General features: G+C 41.3%; 1 protein-coding gene across 3 annotated transcripts in view; it reads right to left on the reverse strand.

The window, feature by feature from the left end:
- Window positions 1-1,655: 1,655 nt before the first annotated feature.
- CHN1 (chimerin 1) overlaps window positions 1,656-19,608 on the reverse strand; it is a 97,943-nt gene continuing 79,990 nt past the window's right edge. For all 3 annotated transcript variants that reach the window (XM_051787405.1, XM_051787406.1, XM_051787407.1), the window contains 6 exons: window positions 18,907-18,991; window positions 7,387-7,560; window positions 6,603-6,680; window positions 5,312-5,449; window positions 4,218-4,323; window positions 1,656-2,582 (listed from right to left, as the gene is read on the reverse strand). In XM_051787405.1, coding sequence (XP_051643365.1) covers window positions 2,411-2,582; window positions 4,218-4,323; window positions 5,312-5,449; window positions 6,603-6,680; window positions 7,387-7,560; window positions 18,907-18,991 — 753 coding nt within the window. In that variant the 3' untranslated portion in view covers window positions 1,656-2,410. The remainder of the gene's footprint in view (window positions 2,583-4,217; window positions 4,324-5,311; window positions 5,450-6,602; window positions 6,681-7,386; window positions 7,561-18,906; window positions 18,992-19,608) is intronic.

Consider the following 19,608-nt stretch of genomic DNA (forward strand, 5'->3'; position numbering starts at 1 on the left):
GGGGAGCAGCTCTTACCATCAGCAGCACCTGCCTGCTGTTGCACCGAGATGGATACTTCACACCAGAAGAAGTGGTAATTATCTTAATTACTGCCATTTACTACATAGAATTTAGAAGTGGGACTACAGCTACCTAGTTCAGGTTTGCTTGCACAATGCTGGAGAACAGCAAATGCCTTTTGCTCAGATAAGCTGAGGGCAGACAGTGCCACCACACAGCTAGAGCTGCTGTGGCAGAGCCATGCCCTTCTCTGCCCCTGCCCTGTGTCAGCTACTGCTGAGTACTTTAGGAAGAGGATGCTTTTGCCACAGCTGGCTGTGATGGTACCGGGTGTCAGGACAAGCACATAACAGGTAATGCAAACACTGCAGTGCAACATGTGCATGCAAAACCCCACCAGCATCATTTAGGAAAAAAATCCCATCTCCTGATCACAGACCCAATGACATTAGAGTGCTGCCATGGCAAGGAACTGAGAGCTGATTGCAGTGACAGGACATTGCAAAGGGTCAGCCACTGTGAGGCATCTTGAAAGGAAGGCAGGAGCAATGGAGGGTCTGAGGAGCGGGATATGCAGGACCATTAGGCAAAACAGGAGTGAGGAAATGCATCACATACTATCAAGGCAACAGTATGCTGGCTTGGAACGAGGTAGCGTGAATGTTTGGCTGCAGGAGAGTGCAAGGCACATGTGACTGAGAGGTGTATGGGCCACTTTTTGGGCTGGGGGGAAGGCAAGGCTATGGTTGGAGACATAAGTTCTTCCATCTGTATCAGTTGACTGGGATAAATAAAGTGGTAACGTGCACTAATTAATACAGGAGCTGTAACAGCAAGTCACTTTTAGTACTACATAAGGTTGGAAAAAAAGCCCCTGACACTTTAGATTCTCTCAAAATCTCCTCCACTCTGCCTCCCCAGCAGGCCCCAGCCCAGAGCAGCATTTCCCACATGCTTACCAGTGTACAGCTCCAGCTTCACTCTTTTTTTCCTGGGATCCTTCATTCTCCACTTCCAGGGGACCTGCAGAAGAGCCACTTTCTCTCCTTTCCTCTCCTAGCCAGGCAGGCAGGAAGGGGAATGCAGGGAGACACTTTATTACTAACAGGAGGGAACACAGCTGGTTGTGATCTCTAGGGGATTATTCCTTGTCCTTCTCCTCCTGATCCAGATGATGTTTGCAGGGCAGGCTAAGTGTTTGCACCAGAGCTGAATGTTTGAAGTACAAAGCAAATGTTATGGGATGTATCTGCATTTGAAATTCAGTGGTGTATCTCTCTACTCTGGGCAGCTACAATTGTGTAATTGTAAACTGCAATTCCAGTTCATATAGGTAATCATAACAATACATATAAAATAGGAAGTAGAAGGTTTGACAATATTTTTTTGGTTTATTTAAGAGTTTTGAAGCATTTTTGAAAGGCATCTTGGACAATGAAGAAAGGATTTTTCGTAGCAGCAAGGAATTTGTGGGAACCTTAGCAAAGTGTCAGGCTCCAAAGTATTTAGATCAGAATGGTCTTGTCAAGACTGGTAAAAGTCTAACTCACTGCTTTAAAGTCAGAGGTTGTTTGGGATTAAAGTACCAATGTAAAAAATGAAACAAGTGGTATTTTTGAAATATGTTCATTAAGTAAAAATAAATAGCTTAATGTTAGAGTTCTAAAAGCAAAATTTAATAAATTAATATATGCATGCCAGATAAAAATACAAAATTACAATTGAAATAGCAATAATAATAAAGGAACACTGTTCAGCATTGCAGATTTCACTGCAACCACCATAAACATAATTGAGAATTACTTAAAGTAACATTTAAAGTACAACTTTGTTTCTGATCAAAACAAATTACTATACGATGAAAAAATGGAAAGAAACCCAAGAAGAAATCAGTCCCAAAAGTGGAAGAGAATAATATAAAATGTCAATAAATAGCCAGAGGCTCCATTTCACATAAGTTGGCCTTCTTTTTAGTATCAGAAACCAATTACATAGAACAAAAAAGCAAATTCACAACAGGTTTACACGGAGAAACATGCTGAATTACAATCACAAACTATCCAGAACAAAGATGCTGCACCAGTTCAGTTGTTTTCTTCATGGAATGAGTCTCACCAGAACAGGGAGAACAGGGAGCAAATCATGCACTAGCTTTAGGCTTTTTGTTTTTTATTTTACCATGATAAACACCCATGATTACTAGTACTGGAAAGTATGTGTTAACCTTTTTCAACATCAGCTGAATGGCACTACAGAAACGACAAAGAGTTCCTTCATTTTTATCCTGAATACACCAAAAGCTCTAGCAAATATGGAATTCAGTGACAAGAGCCATTAAATGACTTTAAAATATTCCTTCATCCATAGAACACTGTTGCTTCCTTTTTTATTACAAAACCCCCAAAATATTCAAAATAAAATGTCTTCATTTTTTATAAGCATCTCCACCACAAGTCTCTGATAACGGATGTCATTCAATGCCGCCATCGCATCCAGCTCTGGCGCTCTCATAAGAGTTGGTCCAAAAACTATGCCCAGGTTCTCTGCACTCATCAGATTTTCCTTTTCATGGAGTGTTACTCTGTAAAAAAAAAAAAAAGTGATTTTCACATTTCTTTTGCGCCAAACTATGCCTATATACGCTTGAAACCCAAGAAAACTGGACAGAAATGTGTGCCTTTTCCCACGGAAAGGAATGTGTGCCCTTCCCCAAGGAGAGACCGCCATTTCCAGCAGGTCACATATGGGAGTGTCAGGTGAAACACTCAGAACTGAGTGAAAGCAAATGCTGTGTGGGTTTGTGGTGAGTCAGTGTCTCTGTCCTCTTGCCACGCACACAGACTGTGCTCACTTGCATTGCATGAACAAATCCTTTGGTATACAAAAAATAAAACCTCAAGGTTTTTCTTCCATTTTTCCTTTTCTGCCTTAACTTTTATTTAAAAAGTCAGATGATATTACCAAACTGCTGTGTCTCCAGTCTGTAAATACTCCAGATTACCTGATTACCTGATTGTCTGATTACCTGAATTCAGCAGCAAGACAACAGCTCACAGCTTCTTTCAGCAAAAGAATTAAAAAGTTTAAAAAGACTGAATTTTCTCACCCTTCTGCCTTATCATTCACCTATACCAGAAATGTGATGCACAAAAGGAACTTGCTAAATAGAGCAGCAACAGCTACTCTTGAACAGGGTGAGGAAAAATTTTCTTCACACTTCACAAGCTGTAAGGTGTGTTTTTTTGTTCCCATGTCTCTCATCCCTGTGTCCATTCTAAAACACTTGCTAGAAATGTCATTGAAATAAATGGACAAATCAGGCAGAAACGCAGTAGCTGAATTTTGCCTGAGGCACTCAGCAGAGTCAACGCATTCCTACTTGCAGAAGAACTACAAAAAGAAAAAAGCAGAAGAGAGCTTAAAATAAAGTATTTTTCTAAGGGAAAGGAAAGATTCTTAATATTGATAATAAGTTCATGTTACTCAAGAAACTAAAATGGATACTCTAACATGCCACATCAATTTCTCCCCCCCCCGCTTTCCTGAATGAAATAGTATCTGTGCTGTTGTACTGGATATTCATCTGTCAGACTCTCTTTAACAATTTTTCAGCCTACTAACCAACTTCAATCATGTCTTGGGGAGCAGGAGAAACCTCACACAGAACTTATGCTCCTACAGTTTTGAGAAAGTGGCAGGTAGAACAAGAGGCTCTGCAGTAATGAGGCAGAGCTCACTGGACACGTGGCTGGAGGTCCAATTAACACTTTGCCTAATCAGCTCAAGCCAAGTGCCTGACATGCTTTTTAGGGTGTCAGGAATCTCAAGGGTAGATGAGATTTAGCAGAAAAAGACACCAGTCTATAATCATTAAGCTGTATTAATCTCTTGACCAGGGAGTGACTTATCACTCGCAGAGGTACGAATGGCTTTTTTACTGTAAATATTCACTGTAACCTTAAATATAGAACATATTTGTTAGGCAGATGACTTTTGTGTTTCAACACTGTGGAGTTTTTTTACTTATTTCCTTCAAGTGCTTTAAGACAGATGAACTCCCGTGCATGAGTATTTGCTGCTGTGCACACTACCACTCCCTGCCACAGTCCCTCTCAAGGATTTGGTGGGCCTTGACCAGACTTTTCGGGAGGTGCTAACATGGACTGATTGCTAAAAATGAGTTTGGCTTAGAGTTCTTTCCAGCTATTCCACCTACCTCTTCAGATGTGCCATGAGATATCGTAATGTTTCACAGTGTGCAGGCGGCAGCAGCTTCAACGCCTCATGGAGAATTTCCAGCTGTTCATCCGGATCGGTGGTTTCTGAAACACAGATGCTCAACTGTCACCACATGTACAGCCAGAATTCACACACAGAAAGGCAACAACTGGTCGCCTGCACAGAAGACAGGGTCTCACAGCTCTGCTGGATTACTCATAGCAGAGGATTTGCCTGCCCAAAATGGTGCTCAGAGCACCATCAGGATGTGACTAGTTTTGGACAAGAAAACTCCCCAAAGCAAACTGCACTCCACTGAAAGATTCCCTGCAGCCTACTAAAAAAATTCCTCCAGCAATCCTTGCTGACTGGACTATTTCTGCACAAGTAATCTACAGGTGCAACTCTGGGAGAGTACAAGGTACTGGGAACTTTGCCATCTGTGCCTTTGGCTGTCTCCATACTACTTGGAAAGAACCTTCTCCAGAGGAGCAGTAAGGCCAGCCCTTGTTTTCTACCCACAGCTACTTCACACCTTTCCAGGTGTGGCTGGTGTGACTACTACAACCCAGAGATGCTTCAGGCAGCCAGGATGTTCGGGAGAGATGTTCCAGCTGGGCTTACTGCTGTGCTTGCAAGGCCAGTTTCTGCAAGGCCAGCCCCAAAGGTGGCCTGAGGATGAGTGCTTATCAGGTTATGAAAACACTCAAAATGGACAACTCCAGAAACAAATGACATCTTATTTCTAAACATTTCCATAAATCACTTTCTTATTGGCAACATACCCCCAACAGACTTTAAATAACACTGTCAAGTACCAGGGATTCATGCAAGGTGCACAAGTGATGTAATCCACGTGTGATTAAAAGGAAGCATTCCTGGTGACAAAGGCAAAGAAAAATGTAACCACAATCACATAGCATCACACAGTCAGATCGTAATGTGCAGTGCATATCTACTCCTGCAATCCTTACTAAATAGGGCATGCAGGGTAAGAGCTGATGGAACAGCTATTAAATTAATAGGACAGTACAGCACAAAAAGGAGAAGAAAAGGAGAATGAAAAGCAGGAGCAAAATGTGTTATACTTACTTGCAGACTCTATAAACTTTGGGTAGGCATCATACGTGATGAGTGGAATCGGCAAATCCCTGAAGTACAGTTTAAGTGCACCAGTGATAATATTGATATCTTCATACATATTCACAGAAATATCAGCTTTTTCTCCATCTGTGTGGAGAAGGCACTGACATTAAAGCCTTGGAAATGTAAACAGATGTAAACAGCATTCAAAAGAAAAATAATAACTTTGTTAAGCAAACATTATTGAAACAGACATGACTACAGATTTCGGTTTTTAGAAGTATAACAGAGTTAACTGGATTGTGAATTTCATCATTTCAGGGTGAAAACCTCAAGCATTTTATAAAGAAACATATTCTTTCTTTGTTTCAAATAATTACTAAAAAATACAGTTTGTTGGATTTTTTCTACAAACTTGCCTGCCTGATCTAGCAGAATTTGTCTTGTATTAATGTGTGGACATTTAGCCATTTCTGAACATACTGTGTTGCCAAACAACACATTTGTCAACACTGAATGAAAAATCAGGGGAGTCTGGGGAAAAAAGCAAAAGATAGAAAACCAACTTTGTCCACAGCCCCCCATTTTTATAGGAAAAACATGTGTTCACCATTTAGCTACAACATACTACCTACTCTGGACTGCAGCGGATACAGATCGAGAACTTGGCTTCCCCAGCACATCCCCACCCTGCTAACACTGCAGAGGAGACAGATGTTGTCTGAATAGGTCCAGTCCTCCAGAGAAACAGGAAAGAGAGTTTCCAGTACAGATTTTGGCCTTGATTTCTATTGGGATAGGGGGACTGCAGCTGGAAAGCTTTTAATGTTCCCACTGCCTTTTCTCAGAGAGAAGAGTTTGTTCTCACTGACCTCCTTTTAGTCTGTAATAATTCAAACTTTGTTTGCACTATTGCATTCATCTTATTATTTTGGAGCTTTCATCCAGAAAGATGGATTTAAGTTGCACAGCCCTCTTAAGGCAGTTCACCACTTACCCTCTATCCCTCCCCCAGCCCTCTGAGCGTAGTTTTACTTGCAAACTAGGGCAGTAGTTCAGAAAGCTTTGTCCTTTCCTACACACATGGTTACTGGAGCACAGATACTGATGGAAGGAGAAAAGTAGATTTTTTGTAATAAAGGCCACAGTGAAGCTGATATGCTTTTCTGATGGGGAGTCTCCCCTCCTGCCAGCACAGCCGTCGGACTCCTTCAGACCACTGATGCAGTGGAGCATGAGACACAGGCTGTGTATATTTAATACATCAGCACAAAGTTCCAGCATGCAGGAAAGGCTGTACCTCTGTCAAATGCCATTTTGACATCTTCGATAAGATCACTAAATCCTGAGACTCTGTATAGTCCTTCGGAATTAAGACCTGCAATGAACATTTTAACAATATTAAAATTAGTCTTAATTTTAGTTTCCTTCTACCCAGGTTCTTGCCAGGTTTTTCATTTAAGGCAGAAAAAGCAGGCATGTTTTAAAAGCCTTATCAGGTTTTTCCTCTAGAATGAAACCTTATCCTGGGTTTTTAACCTTGACCCTTGCAGTAGCTGTCTTGTTATAGCAGCACTAAATTATGTTTACGCAAATGATTTCAGAGCTGAAGAAACATATTAAACCAATTACAACTGATTTAAAAATAACTGAGATTAACATACTTGATGATTGGTCATTATTTCAGAATGAAAACAAATACGCTAATTCTAGAAAAGGACACTCAGTGTGGATATGGGGAATAAGCAAGAGGGAACACAACAATTCTAACTGCCTTTGTTTTACCACATTCACTTAATTTTTTTAAATAAATATATTACTGGAAAGTTAGGTGCCAATATATAACTATGAAGCAGTAACTGTCTATTAAGCAATTTCTAGCAGAATCTATAAAAATTATAAATGGGTATGAACCATGAAATAATGCAAAGTATAATATTAGCTGTGCAGGGTAATTGGCAGTCATAAAATGTCTTGTGCAAATCTGTTTTGAACAATCATACATTCAGCAGAAACCCAGATGACCCAGATCAATCTAAATGGATTATCAGCAAAGCACCAGAAGTCCATTAACGATGCCTTACCTCTAGATTCAATTTCCCTAATGCACATGTCTACTACCATTGGTCTCTTAGTGAAGTGTGCTTTTACTAGTGTGGTAAGGTCACAGCTGTACACTTTTTTGACATGCTTCAGGTCTGGCTTGCAGTCATTTGGGACCATCTTGGAACACTGCTTGTGCACGTTTAAACCACAATCTGAGAAAAAAAAATGAAAATATGATTAGGCTGGTGTTCGGTAAAAATGTATCCCAAGGTCAGGACTGTGGAGTATGAACGGCTCCTGCAGGGTCTGACCTCAGCTCACAACTGTTACTTCTGCTGAGGGTCCTTAACCATCAAATGTGTGAGGCAGGGATAGCCCTGAAGTAAGGATTTCCTACCCGAGATGTTTTTCTACCCCTAGAAGGTCTAACACAAAGTGACAAACTTTCCATATGGTTTTTCAAATGAGGAGCTAGGGCTCCCCACAACTATTACGTACATTGCTGTCATGACATAGACTCTCTTCCCAAGTTACTGGGGATTTCCTAACACTTCTATCTTCAGTGTAGTCCTGGACTCTGACACTTTGGACATCTCCTGGGGGAGATGAAGGTAGGGACTGGGTTACAATCAGGCTACAACCTCTCTGCAGTGTGTGCTGGCAAGGCAATGCCAAGACCTGAACCCCTTCAGGGACCCCTATGCTCTGGCCAGGTATGGCAGCCCTTGCCTGTTCCCCTGTTTGGAGGGGAGCTCTAAAACAAACATGGGGGTCACCATGCTGGTTGGTGACTTCTTGCTACCAAGCAGCTGACAAAGGGTTTTGCTAAGTTAAAGTGGCTGGAATTTTGATGGCATTTCAGAGAATGTTTCTGACACAGTGTTGTAAGGCACCAAAATGATTCTTTTTACTTTAAAATTACTTAGGAATAATTAAAAAACAAACAAACAAAGAAATAACTCCACAGCTTTATTGTAAACATGGAGAATGAGAATTAGTTTAAGTGAAACTTAATTGAGATCAGGGTATAGGAAAATATTTTTCTGCCTAAAACCCACCGAGAATATAATGTTCAGGGTTTGGGAAGGAAAAATCTAGGAAAACACCACCAATTATACTGTGAAGATGGGAAGAGCAATACAGCACCCCTGAAGCTAAGCCCACACTGCGATCAGCACCATGAGGCAGCAGACCTGAGGCACTGGCCCTGTGTGACTGTTTTCGCTGCCATCTCTCCTCTTCTGCAATGCAGACTCACAGGTGCTTGTGAGGAAACAACACCTGGCAAGAATGGCAGCACATCGCAGTCAGGGTGGTTGGCATGCTCTGCTGGGCACTCCATATACACCGGGACTCCAGTGCTGCAAGCATTTCTGTACCTCACTGCACTGCCATCTGGAGAGCCCTGGATTTCTGCAGGATTAAGGGATGTAGGAGCTTGAAGGATCAATGCCTTGATGAGAATCTGTACTTTCTTCTCCCACTGCAGTACTGGGTATCTATTGAGATTCTGTTCGTATTTCATTCCTGTTGATTTTGCCAGTATTTGTATTTTCATTAAAGCTCCAGATTATTTGACTTCGTTTTTTCCAACACAGTAAATCCTAGAATTCATGGCTAAGTTTAATTTCCACTAAGTCTGCTGCAGCCTGCTGCTAAAAGCACTTTGTTTACTTAAAAGGCCTGTAAAGCAACAAGATTTGTCACTTAGGAACCTCTGGTTGCAATTAAAGTTCAGTGTGTCACCTTCAATCAGTCAAAACTTGCACAGATCCTGATCCAGATGAAATGGCTGATTAGAATTCTCTTTAGGTATTTCTGTGCAGGAGCAACTCCCTTCCTTGTGAGGAGCAGGTAATGCACACGTAGGGAACTGAGAACACTGAATTTCCCTCCTGGTTGTAATTCTGTGCTGTGACTGCCTCTGTGGGCAAAACCATACAACCCAAAATGCTGTTACTCCTGGGGGTACCTTGGGGCCCACCCTGGGCAGCCTTGGTGGCTTGCCCTGACCCAAAGCCCTATTCTGGGCTCACTTCAGCTGCAACACATCCCAGTGGGCTGCCTGGGAGCCCTGGGCAGGGGCAGGCTCCACTGCTGCCCCTCCAGGCGTGGAGAAGTGCAGTTTGGGCACTCGGGTTCCTTCAGTGTTTGCTAAGTCATCTCACTGGTGACAGAGCAAAAACAGTAACAGTCTTGCTTTCACCCAAGCACTTATTTAAATCCCACATTTAATCAAGCACTCCAAGACCCCAAACTGGAAGGTGTGTGAACATGTACATGCCCAGCATCTCCCTACCTATGGTTCTTGGGCATGGAATGAAACTCTGAGCACCCCAGCCAGCGCAGGCAAGGGGAGCTCCACCTGCACTTTAAATATCTATGCCCTCTGCTACATTTTGCCTGAACTTTGAAAAACCAAGTCCCTCTGTGGTTTAAATAGGGAACCCACATTCACTGGAAACTTGTGACCTGAGCCCTTTAGTGTGTCACTACTTCAGCTGTAACATGGCAAGGAGAAGCTGTTCTTGTCTCCTCTGGGTCTTGTAGAAACAAATTCGTTAAATATTTGCTGAAATGTGGAGGAAAAATTACTCATCTTTGGTGTAAGGTTTGAATCCTCCGTCATTAGTAAGACCAGCACTTTTAAAAATAAGAAGACAAAATACTGAATAAGTGTTATTAAAGCAGTCTGCTTTCAAAACATAGATGAAGTTGTGGAGTAAAATAATGAGTAGTCAAATAATTAGAGGCAACATCTTAACACACACACAAGGGAAGCAATCTGAGACCACATAGGAAATCTTAATTCTTGACTTCCTTTACTTTGAAACTGTAACTTTTCAGTAACAGTATTTACAAATGCAAATATAATTATTGTACACAGAATTCCTAAAATTGCTGCAAAAAGCACCTTTTCCAAAATGCATGAACTTCTCTAGCATGTCTGGCAAAAATGATGTCTACAAGACTGGAATGGCAGCACCACACTCATGAGGACTCATGAACGGTTCTGTGCGTGCAAATTAGCTGCTTCACACAGACAGCAATATAGCTCAGAGTTATGTTTCTGGGAATCCAAGGATAATTAAGAATAAAATATACAAAAAAAAGAGAAAAAATCAAATCATACTCCCAAGTATCTTACACTTGACTTAAACCAATTATGGCCTTGACTGAGATGATCCTAATTATATTTATATACAAGAAAATTTCGATTCATTAAAATCTCTAACTTACAGAAATGTTTTCAGTGTGAAAACCTTGCTTCTGACAATAATTGTGTTATTGCTAATCCCATAGATTCAGATGGGCTTTTGATCTGACCTCATTAATACCAGAATAATAATTACAAATGCAGAAGTCAACTTTTCTCCTCTCTCTTTTATTCCTCCTTTGCATTTGATTAGATTTTCTGTACCACCCCATTGCTTAAGGGCTTCCCAACACTCCTGAGAAACATTTAAAACCTAGAAATATTTCAGATACTTAATGTTTAGAAAACGTGTGAGCATTATGTTCAATATTATTGGGCTATGTGGTGTCCTTCTAATAACCAAGGCTTTTTGCCTCTTATGTAAGCGTAGGAAACCATCTTACTTTAGCAATTCCCCATCAGTAAATACTTCTATGAAATTTCAGTGAATTTGCATAAGAAAAATTGTATTTTTCCCAATAAAGCAGCTGAAACTCACCAATACTGTGCTTCCTACAAAGTGGGCCTCTATCCCCAACTAACAATACTTCATGAAAGGCAAAACATCCATGTCTTGGTCACTAGTCCCTGCTTCAGTTGATAACTAAGCATAATGTCTTGCTAACTCCAGCAAGGTAGAAAGCTATGGCAGGAGGTCAGTCCTACCCTCCACAGAGCACTGGGAATTTGCTAGTTTTGTACTTAATTATACTCTGCTTACTTCTTAGTACTAAAAGACAGGAATTATCCTGCAAATTGAATATTATTAGATAAAAAATGTCCTCTGTTCTCATTGCAGATGCATTGAAAGCTTCAAACCCCATTATTTTAGAACCAACTAGGAAGGAACAAGAAAGCCAAGTTCTGAATTCCTCTGCGTGCTGCTGCATGGTGATGTCTTGTTTACACATGAGCTTCATGATTTGGCTGAGTTCATTAAGACCAAAAGGATTAATTTAATTTCCAACTGAGGGTCTATTTACTTTTCATTATGTCAAAACAAATCCAGAATAGTTGAATTGGTGTAGCAGCTTTACTCCGGATCTGAAGTAACCATGAACCTTATCCATTTCTTACAGAAGTTCATCAGCACTTAAGAGCTGGCTGGGTATATAACTTGGTGAGGAGCTACAGAAAAATCCCCCTAAAGCATTGTATCTGCTGATATATATACATCTGCTATAATAATATAGGACAGATGTAAAAGATGCAGTCATGAGCCCTTGCAGGTCAATAGTAAAACTTCTTTGGTTAATTAGAATTTCACCTCATACAGAGATAATTTCTCAGAACTGGAATTGTAAGTCACTCTTACTATTGCTTTTTTACAGTGCTATGATACTGTGGCCAACTTTCAAATACACCACATGTGATCAAACCCAGTGCAGTCATAAACTCAAGAGCTTATAGGAAGTTTGGAAATTTAAGAGGGGTAGGGAGAAAGTAATTTTAGATGACAGGTTTAGAAGTCTGTGCTAAGCTGCCCTGGCTTTAACAGCATATTGATCTAGGAGTTCAGGTGGGCTGTGACATTACTTCTAGGAGAGGTACTAAATTTACAACCAGTCTAACAATAGTTTCCTATGATGCCTAGGAAAAGGTTTGGTAATGTTTTAGAAACAGCTAATACTGATATTAGTCCACTGGGCTGAAAGAACAAATAACACGTTCATATTAATGCCTGAGCAGAGCCAAAAGATATATGTACGTTAATACTGCCCCATGAGCACACAATATAAATATTTGCAGAGACTAAAATATACCTAGCTGTCACCTTTTGTTGTACTGTTTGATTTGACTTCCATCAGTTTTAGATTTCCTTTGGTTTATGATTTACTGGCTAACATGGCTGCTGATCAAGCTCCATTGGAATGATACCTTACGCTACATACATCACTCTAATTACATTTCTGAATTATCCCAAAGAAAATCGATGCATTCTATCACAGCTGAAGAACAGCTTTAAGAGCTAAAAGGTAGATTTACATCACCCACAAAAAGTTCCAAAAGACTCTTCAGAGGTTTATGGTAAGTGTAGAAGAGTGGGAAACATGGAGCTGGGGTGCTGGCATCTTGTCTTGCCTTGGGCTGGTCCACTGCAGCACCCACCAGACAGGGTAACACCCTTACATTTGGTGAGCTGAAGATGATGGGCTGTACACAAGCACAGAGTATTGGCATCGTTACTTTTGCAAGGGTGAACAGGTTAGAAATGAATTTGCTCTCATACATCACTCATGAGCTAGCAGCTTTTCTTTAATAATTTAAGGTTCTTTTCTGTAGCAGAGTAAGCAATGTTTTTGTGGGATGCAGAGTATTCAAACAAGTAAGTGATTGCAGCAACCCCTGGCCCCACATGCTGCACTTTGTGCTTCCAAGCAGAATGCAGCAGGGTGCTGTGAAGGTCTGCCCTCTTCCTCCTCCTTGGCAAAGCTGTTGCAACCTGGGTGGCCACACTAGAGCTGCCACACTGCCTCAAATATGTGTTATTTGTTAATGTGTGGTGCACATCTGGAAGCAACCTTGGTCCCACCAGTCTTAAGCCACTTCATTAAGCAGCCCCACGGCAAAAATTGCTCCCTAAAACCTGCTTTCATCCACACCACTATATCATGCACTACAGGGCACATCATTCTAAGAATGGAATTTCTAGAAGGGAGCTAGTTACTTGGCAACAAAATTACCTAAAACTACAGAAAAATCAGAGCTTATGAAAAATGAAAAAAAGCCCATCAAACCAGCCAATTCCCCCTTATCTCAAATCAAAATAATACATAATATCTGTGCTTCCACAAGCTGGACACGTTTGGTGGCAGTGGGCTGCTGGCTTGCTCAAAGTTTCCAGGTCTGCGTGGGCTTGAAGATAAAGTTGCTTTTAGGACTTACAGTTTCAAGAATATATAGCTCCAGAAGAGCTTCCCCATGGGAATGGCTCTGTCTGATTAGCATTTTAAATTCTGGAACTCATTCCTCACAGGAACACCACCAGATCCCGAGCTGGTGGAACAGCCTGTCAGGCAGTCACATCTCCAACAGCATCACCACCTGCTGGGGGTGGGCAGGGACTGGTCTTCAAACAGTACCCTTCCCACAGCCCTGACCCCTGTGGCATTGCTTTGCTCTTTTGGCCTATATTGGGCTGACTGTCTGTGCCCTGCGTTCTACAACCAGCAGATTCTGGGTGCACATCTCAGAAGGACCATGGATGTGTTTTTAAGGCACAAGTGTGGGCAGAACGGGAGCTTTTCATGACTATCATCCAAAATACCTTGAGAGTGGGCAACATGATGAGCCCACTCTGCATTTCCCTTTGCTGACTTAAGTCACAAGATTGTCAGCCAGTCTTCCAGGAACTAAAAGCGTGAGCATTCTGCCTACAAAACTAATGCCTTGGGATGCACAGGCTCCTTTGTGCTCTCCTTCATCCTTACACACCAGGGGAGGAGCACAGGGCTGTCCAACACAAAAGATTTCATAGCAAGGCAAAACAAAATAGCAAAGGAAATGGGGCAGTTGTACATCTTTCAACTGCTGGAGAAGGAAATGGATGAAATGGGGAAATTAAACACTTAAGCAGTCATTCACAAAACAATCCCACTTTGAGACTGTACTTTAAAAATTCTGAAAATGAACCACAGGGCTTACTGTGCTCAGGGCTGGCAGCAATATTGCTTGGGCTCAGCTAGTGGCAGCTGCTTGCCTGCACTTTGATAGTTCTGCTGCAAGTTTATCTCTATCAGTTCTCCAGTGAGAAGTTACTTGCTCCAAGGAAAGCAAAAGATAGGCAAGTGGTGCATGGGTGGCAAGCTGAGATGGTTTGGAGCAAATCTATAAAGGCAGCAGAAATGGTGCTTCCTGTACATCTCAGAGGGTTGTGCTGCCAGGTGTTACAAGGAGTAGCCCAAAACACTATCAAAGGCATCCAGTGAAATAGATTTAAATAAAATTATTTTTAAGATAAGCTAATTAATGCTTTGTAACCAGCCTGTTTCAAAGAAACCTTTTGATTAAATTGCTTATTCATTAAAGACAACAATCAAAAGGGTACAGAGCAAGGACTTAGAGAGGTCTGATGAGCTGGACACATGCAGCAGCTTAATAAATCTACTAATCTACTTGTCTACCAGTCCTCTTGGGCAGTACACTAATGGAGCACCATTAATGCTCTAGTCTCTGAGAACACACGTCATTCTCTTGTCAATGTTACCAGGTGTTACATGCTCGTATCATTCACAGAATGAACTCCTCAGTGCACATCTGCAAATTTTCTTTGAATATTGTTAATAGTTTCTCTTCTGAACACATTTTGGGCAACAGGATGAGCCCCATGAGGATGGGGGAGCCTTACATGGAAGAAATGTAATTAAGAATATGTTTTTCTAAGTTCATGCACTCAATTTTGAGCTGGGGAAAACTCTTATGCCTTCACTAGCTTCTACTGAGCTTCAATGTTCACACAAGGTGGTGGCATTATAATTTCAAATACTTCTTCAGTAATTTCTACTTATGGTAGAAGCCTGAAGAAAAGCACACTAGAGATGGAGCATGCCATCAGAAAAGGCAGGTTCCTTGCATAAAGATGAGCCTTCATATCACAAAATTTTTAAGGGCTTGTGGCTTGGATGCAAAAGTTGGAAGTATGACCCTCAGGCAGTAGGGCAGATGCTTATTTTAAGGATTCACTCTAAGGAAGCAAATCTGTCTTTAAAGAAGTTGATGAAATAAAGATCAAATTTGAGAGAATAACATCTAAGGAAAAAGAAACTATTCCTCTTCTGCTAGATATATCTTCAGCAGAAGTCAGACCACATATTATGTCCACCAATTAATGTCCTACAAGATCCAGATCCTGGACATCACCCCAAGTCTTAATTTTGGAAGACAATGAAGTTCTTCCCATGTTTGGTGGCTTGTATTAATCCCCAAACTCTTGTAGTCCAGATAGCAGCCAACTTCTTACTTCAACTAATAATCATCCACCAGCTGTCCAACGTGCTGCCTATGTTTACACCTCATTTTTATGGAAGTAAAAGATGCGGTCCTCCTCCTTTGTCTGCCATAAATCTTGAACAAGGATAAGCTAGGGAGAATCCACCTTCCAGGGGTTAATCATACAGGACTGAACCTGACAAGATACTGAACACGCTCTGCCAAAAGACAGAGAGGGACACATTCAGCTATGCTGGACTGGACTGGAACAAAGCATGAATCAAGTTGAAGTTGCTAAGGCATCCTTCTGGTTGCTATGGCATGTGTACTGTTATGAATATTTAGTTCTGGTTTATTATTTTTCAAAGGATTGGCTTAGTTTGTGTAACATAAACTATCAGCCATTAGAAATAAGCTCTGTTTTTTCCAGTTCCTCCTCCTTTCTGAAATGGGTAACATTTGTCTTTATTATCCAGTCTTGGACTGTCTCACACTTATCTTCTTGCATGTTTTTGTGCTTCTGCAGAGAATAGGATTTAAAATGGTCGAGAGTAGTCCATGCAGTAATTCATTTCTATTTGTTAAACTTACCACTTCTGCACAACAGAATCCTTTTGAGATGTGCAACTGTTTGCTATAAAAAGTAGATGCTTTAAAAAGCATAAAACTTCCTATGATCCATACAGTTTTGCTCACAGGTATTTCCAATAAAATGATTGTACAGACCATCAAACAGATTTTGTGGATTTCCCTGGAGTGGCATTGAACCCCATTTGAATGTAAGTAGGCTGTGTCCTGCTAAAAGCTGTAATTTTTTTGGAGTACAACTCCACTCTGAAAAGCAATGGCCTCATGTGGCTCCTAGTTTACCGTGCCTCATTGTCTCCATATTAAAATAGCTCAGTTCAGAAGCAAAATAATTACCTTTTTTTTTTTTTTTAAAGCGCTGTAAGACCACATAAACTCAGCCAAACTCACAACACTCAAGCCTGAGCTCTTCCACACTAGCATGTTAACACTGGTTACACAGGCCCTCACTATATGTCTGTGTACCTCCGACGTTCCTCTGAAACGCCCAGGTCTGCACAGCTTCTGGCTCGGCTGCCCTGCACAGCCTCAGCTGGCAGGAATGGGCAGACACTCCTGGGAGTGAGACACAGACAAGGCAGAGCAGGGAACTGCTGATCCTGTCCTGCCATCTCCACCTCCACAGGGCTCTGCCCAGGGTTCCTCTCCTCTGCCGAGATGCTGATTTGTATGAAACCTATGAGAATAAAATCCTCTGGGAAGCCCTTGGGAAGCTATCGTTGAGGATGGCCAGTGGCTCAAAGCCAGCCTTGTGGTGAGGGGAGGACAAGCCAGGTGGGTCAGCTGCAACCCATGCCCTTGGGAAAGCCTGACTCTTCTGCTCCTCAACCACAAGCGAGCCAGGCAGGACACACTGCAGCAACCAGACCTTCTGGGCTGAAGGAGCACTGCTTGGCAGCCTCACTACCCCATGGGTCCTTCTCACACCCCAGCTCATGGTGCTGCACATCAGCAGCTTGTCCAGCTGTGCCCACGACCTTGAGCATGGCTCAATAAACCTCAGCATCCTCCTGCCCCAATACCTTGCTGTCACTCCAGCAAGAAAGTGTGGTTGTACGACATGGGATTTAAAAATATAAATACGATCACAGAAATTACTGGGAGCTACCAACAGCAACATGAAACCTCACACAAGACAGAAAACCCTAATTATAGTTTCTGAACCTATGAAGTCACCTAATACACATATGTTCCTCTACGCTGCAAGGAGGAAAAAGGACACGTGCAGTACTTATTACCATTCTCATAAGAAGAAAAGAAAACCAGACTTCGGAAGCTTTTCCAAATCTACAATTTAGAAAATCTGCATAAATCTAGAAAATCAGCTCTACTTCATTAAAAAAAAAAAAGGCAGTACAAAATCTTTGGGTTTAATTGTAAATGCAATAGTATTAATTTTACAGTGACATGCAGCATTGCAAGTCTTCATACTGTTTGTTTTTATTGTTTTTGTGGATCAAAGTTACGAAACGCTGATCTGAAAAATATCTCTCCTAAATACCCTAACTGAGGAATCTGAGGCAAGGAAGGAAGGAAGACGGCACACTTACTGACTCAAGCATCATCAAAAAATGACTAATGAGATAACAGCTCAAAACCAAAATTAAGCTTCTTCTTTCTCTCCTAGCATTGTACACCCTGTGTAAAATCAACAGCAGTAAAAAGTACAATCTTCATTCACAAGTGAAGGATGTGGCTGCAACCCCATATTCTTAGTAGAGGGAAAATACTGAGAAAGGAAATGCCATTTTTACATAATCATGTCTTAAAACAGAGCTGCACTCTCTAATCCATCCTGGACAGTGCAGAGGTTACTGATAACAACAAAATGTTGCATTCAAATAATTACGTGTGAAGAATTTAAAAATATTCCAATCCTACTTGGCTAGAAATTATTTTAAATTTTACATTATTTCACAGTTCTGTGATAAAAAGTCTTCTTATTTGCTTGAGACAAGACTTCAGAAAGCCTTAGACAGAGCAGATTTTCTTAAATTAGCTTGAAAATTCAGTTTCCAGGGCAACGTATGCAGGTCTTCATACATCAACATCTCTTTGCACCATTTTTATAAATATGGTTCCTTGCTAGAATATCATAAAATACTTTTCAAATACAGTAAACTATTTTGACCACTTTGATCCTTTTTTTTTTGCCTTTCAAAAAAGCTGACTGTCCTTTCTTTTCAGAAGAATCTTATCAATAACATTGTAAACTGTTCTCCTTCAGAGAGGTTTTATCACAGAAACGCTCACAGTGACACCCATGCGTGTACTAGATTTCTACCAGCACCTGAGTGCTTATGTAACATTTCAGTAGGCATCCCTTATTCATCACCCCTTTTCTTACCTTCTTTTCAGTTTGCAAGTAGGACACATGACTTAGGGTCTGTGGCATGGTGGGAGTCTACTGGTTTACATATAAAATTAACCTGAATATCTATTTCAGAGCAGTAACATGAAATTTGCTGATGCCCACCTTGCACATTAAGATCCTCAGCGACTTTCTCACACCTACCAATACACAGAATAGTATAAAAGGAATAAAACTAATTATGCATCTATCTTTTTCATCCTCCATTCTAAAAGGGTAGGGGAAAAAAAAAAACCCTTAATGATGATTACTGTTTCCTCTCCATGAGTCCTTGAGAAGTGCTTTGTGTAACTCCAGTGAGTTACTGAAACAGATACCTGAAAACATCAGCAGCAGAGTGGATACACTTCCTTCTTCCATTTAACAGGGGCCTGATTGGAACCCTGCCCCATGGTGTTATGGTGGAGAAGGCAACATGTTACATAGCTACAACACCAGGATTGTCTTAGGAAAAGAAGACTGAACAACTGTTACCTGCACATTTTACTCCCTGAGCAATGAGGCCCCACATGAAGTTGGCACAGTATTCACACCAGTGTGGGCCTCTGAACGTGTGCACCTGGAAGAGAGCAGCAGAAAGAAAAGTTACAAAAAATGACCCAACTATTTCACAGTATCAATGTGTCTCAACAGGGCAGAATTCCTCTTCTTAGTAGGCACCACATGCAGTTGCTGGAAGTTTCCCTTTATCACTGCAGGAAAGGAAGAAAGGAACTAAGAAAAATTTAAGAACCAAGACTCTTGCAGACTCATGGAAAACAGGAGTTCTCCATCCTAGGCCATCCAGAGCAGCAGAACTGGGTCTGTAGGGGTCTGCTCCAAGACCAGACAGGGCAGAGAAGCAATGGCTGGGCAGAGCCCTTCTCCTGCCTCTCAGTATCCCTCCGTCTGAGCAGGATTTTGGCCGCAAGGTGAGGCTTTTGCAGCAACCATGCAAGAGTTCACCTTTCAATTTAAAATGTCTTCTTCCTTCCATAAGGTACTGTGTGAAATGCGTAGGGGCTGTAAGATTTCACCTCAGGTGGAGGGAGTCCTGCCAGGCAAAAATACCAGTGCCACACAGAAATACTGCAAATGCGCTTAGAGACTTTCCGGTTTAGAATAATTCTAAAAGGAAATTAATTCTTTTCAGACTAAGGCTACATATTGAAAATCCAAAATCCAAAATTTTAAAAA

Source organism: Manacus candei, unplaced genomic scaffold (assembly GCF_025592945.1).
Source record: "Manacus candei isolate 608988 ecotype Guabito, Panama unplaced genomic scaffold, ASM2559294v1 h1tg000023l, whole genome shotgun sequence".
Taxonomy (NCBI): domain Eukaryota; kingdom Metazoa; phylum Chordata; class Aves; order Passeriformes; family Pipridae; genus Manacus; species Manacus candei.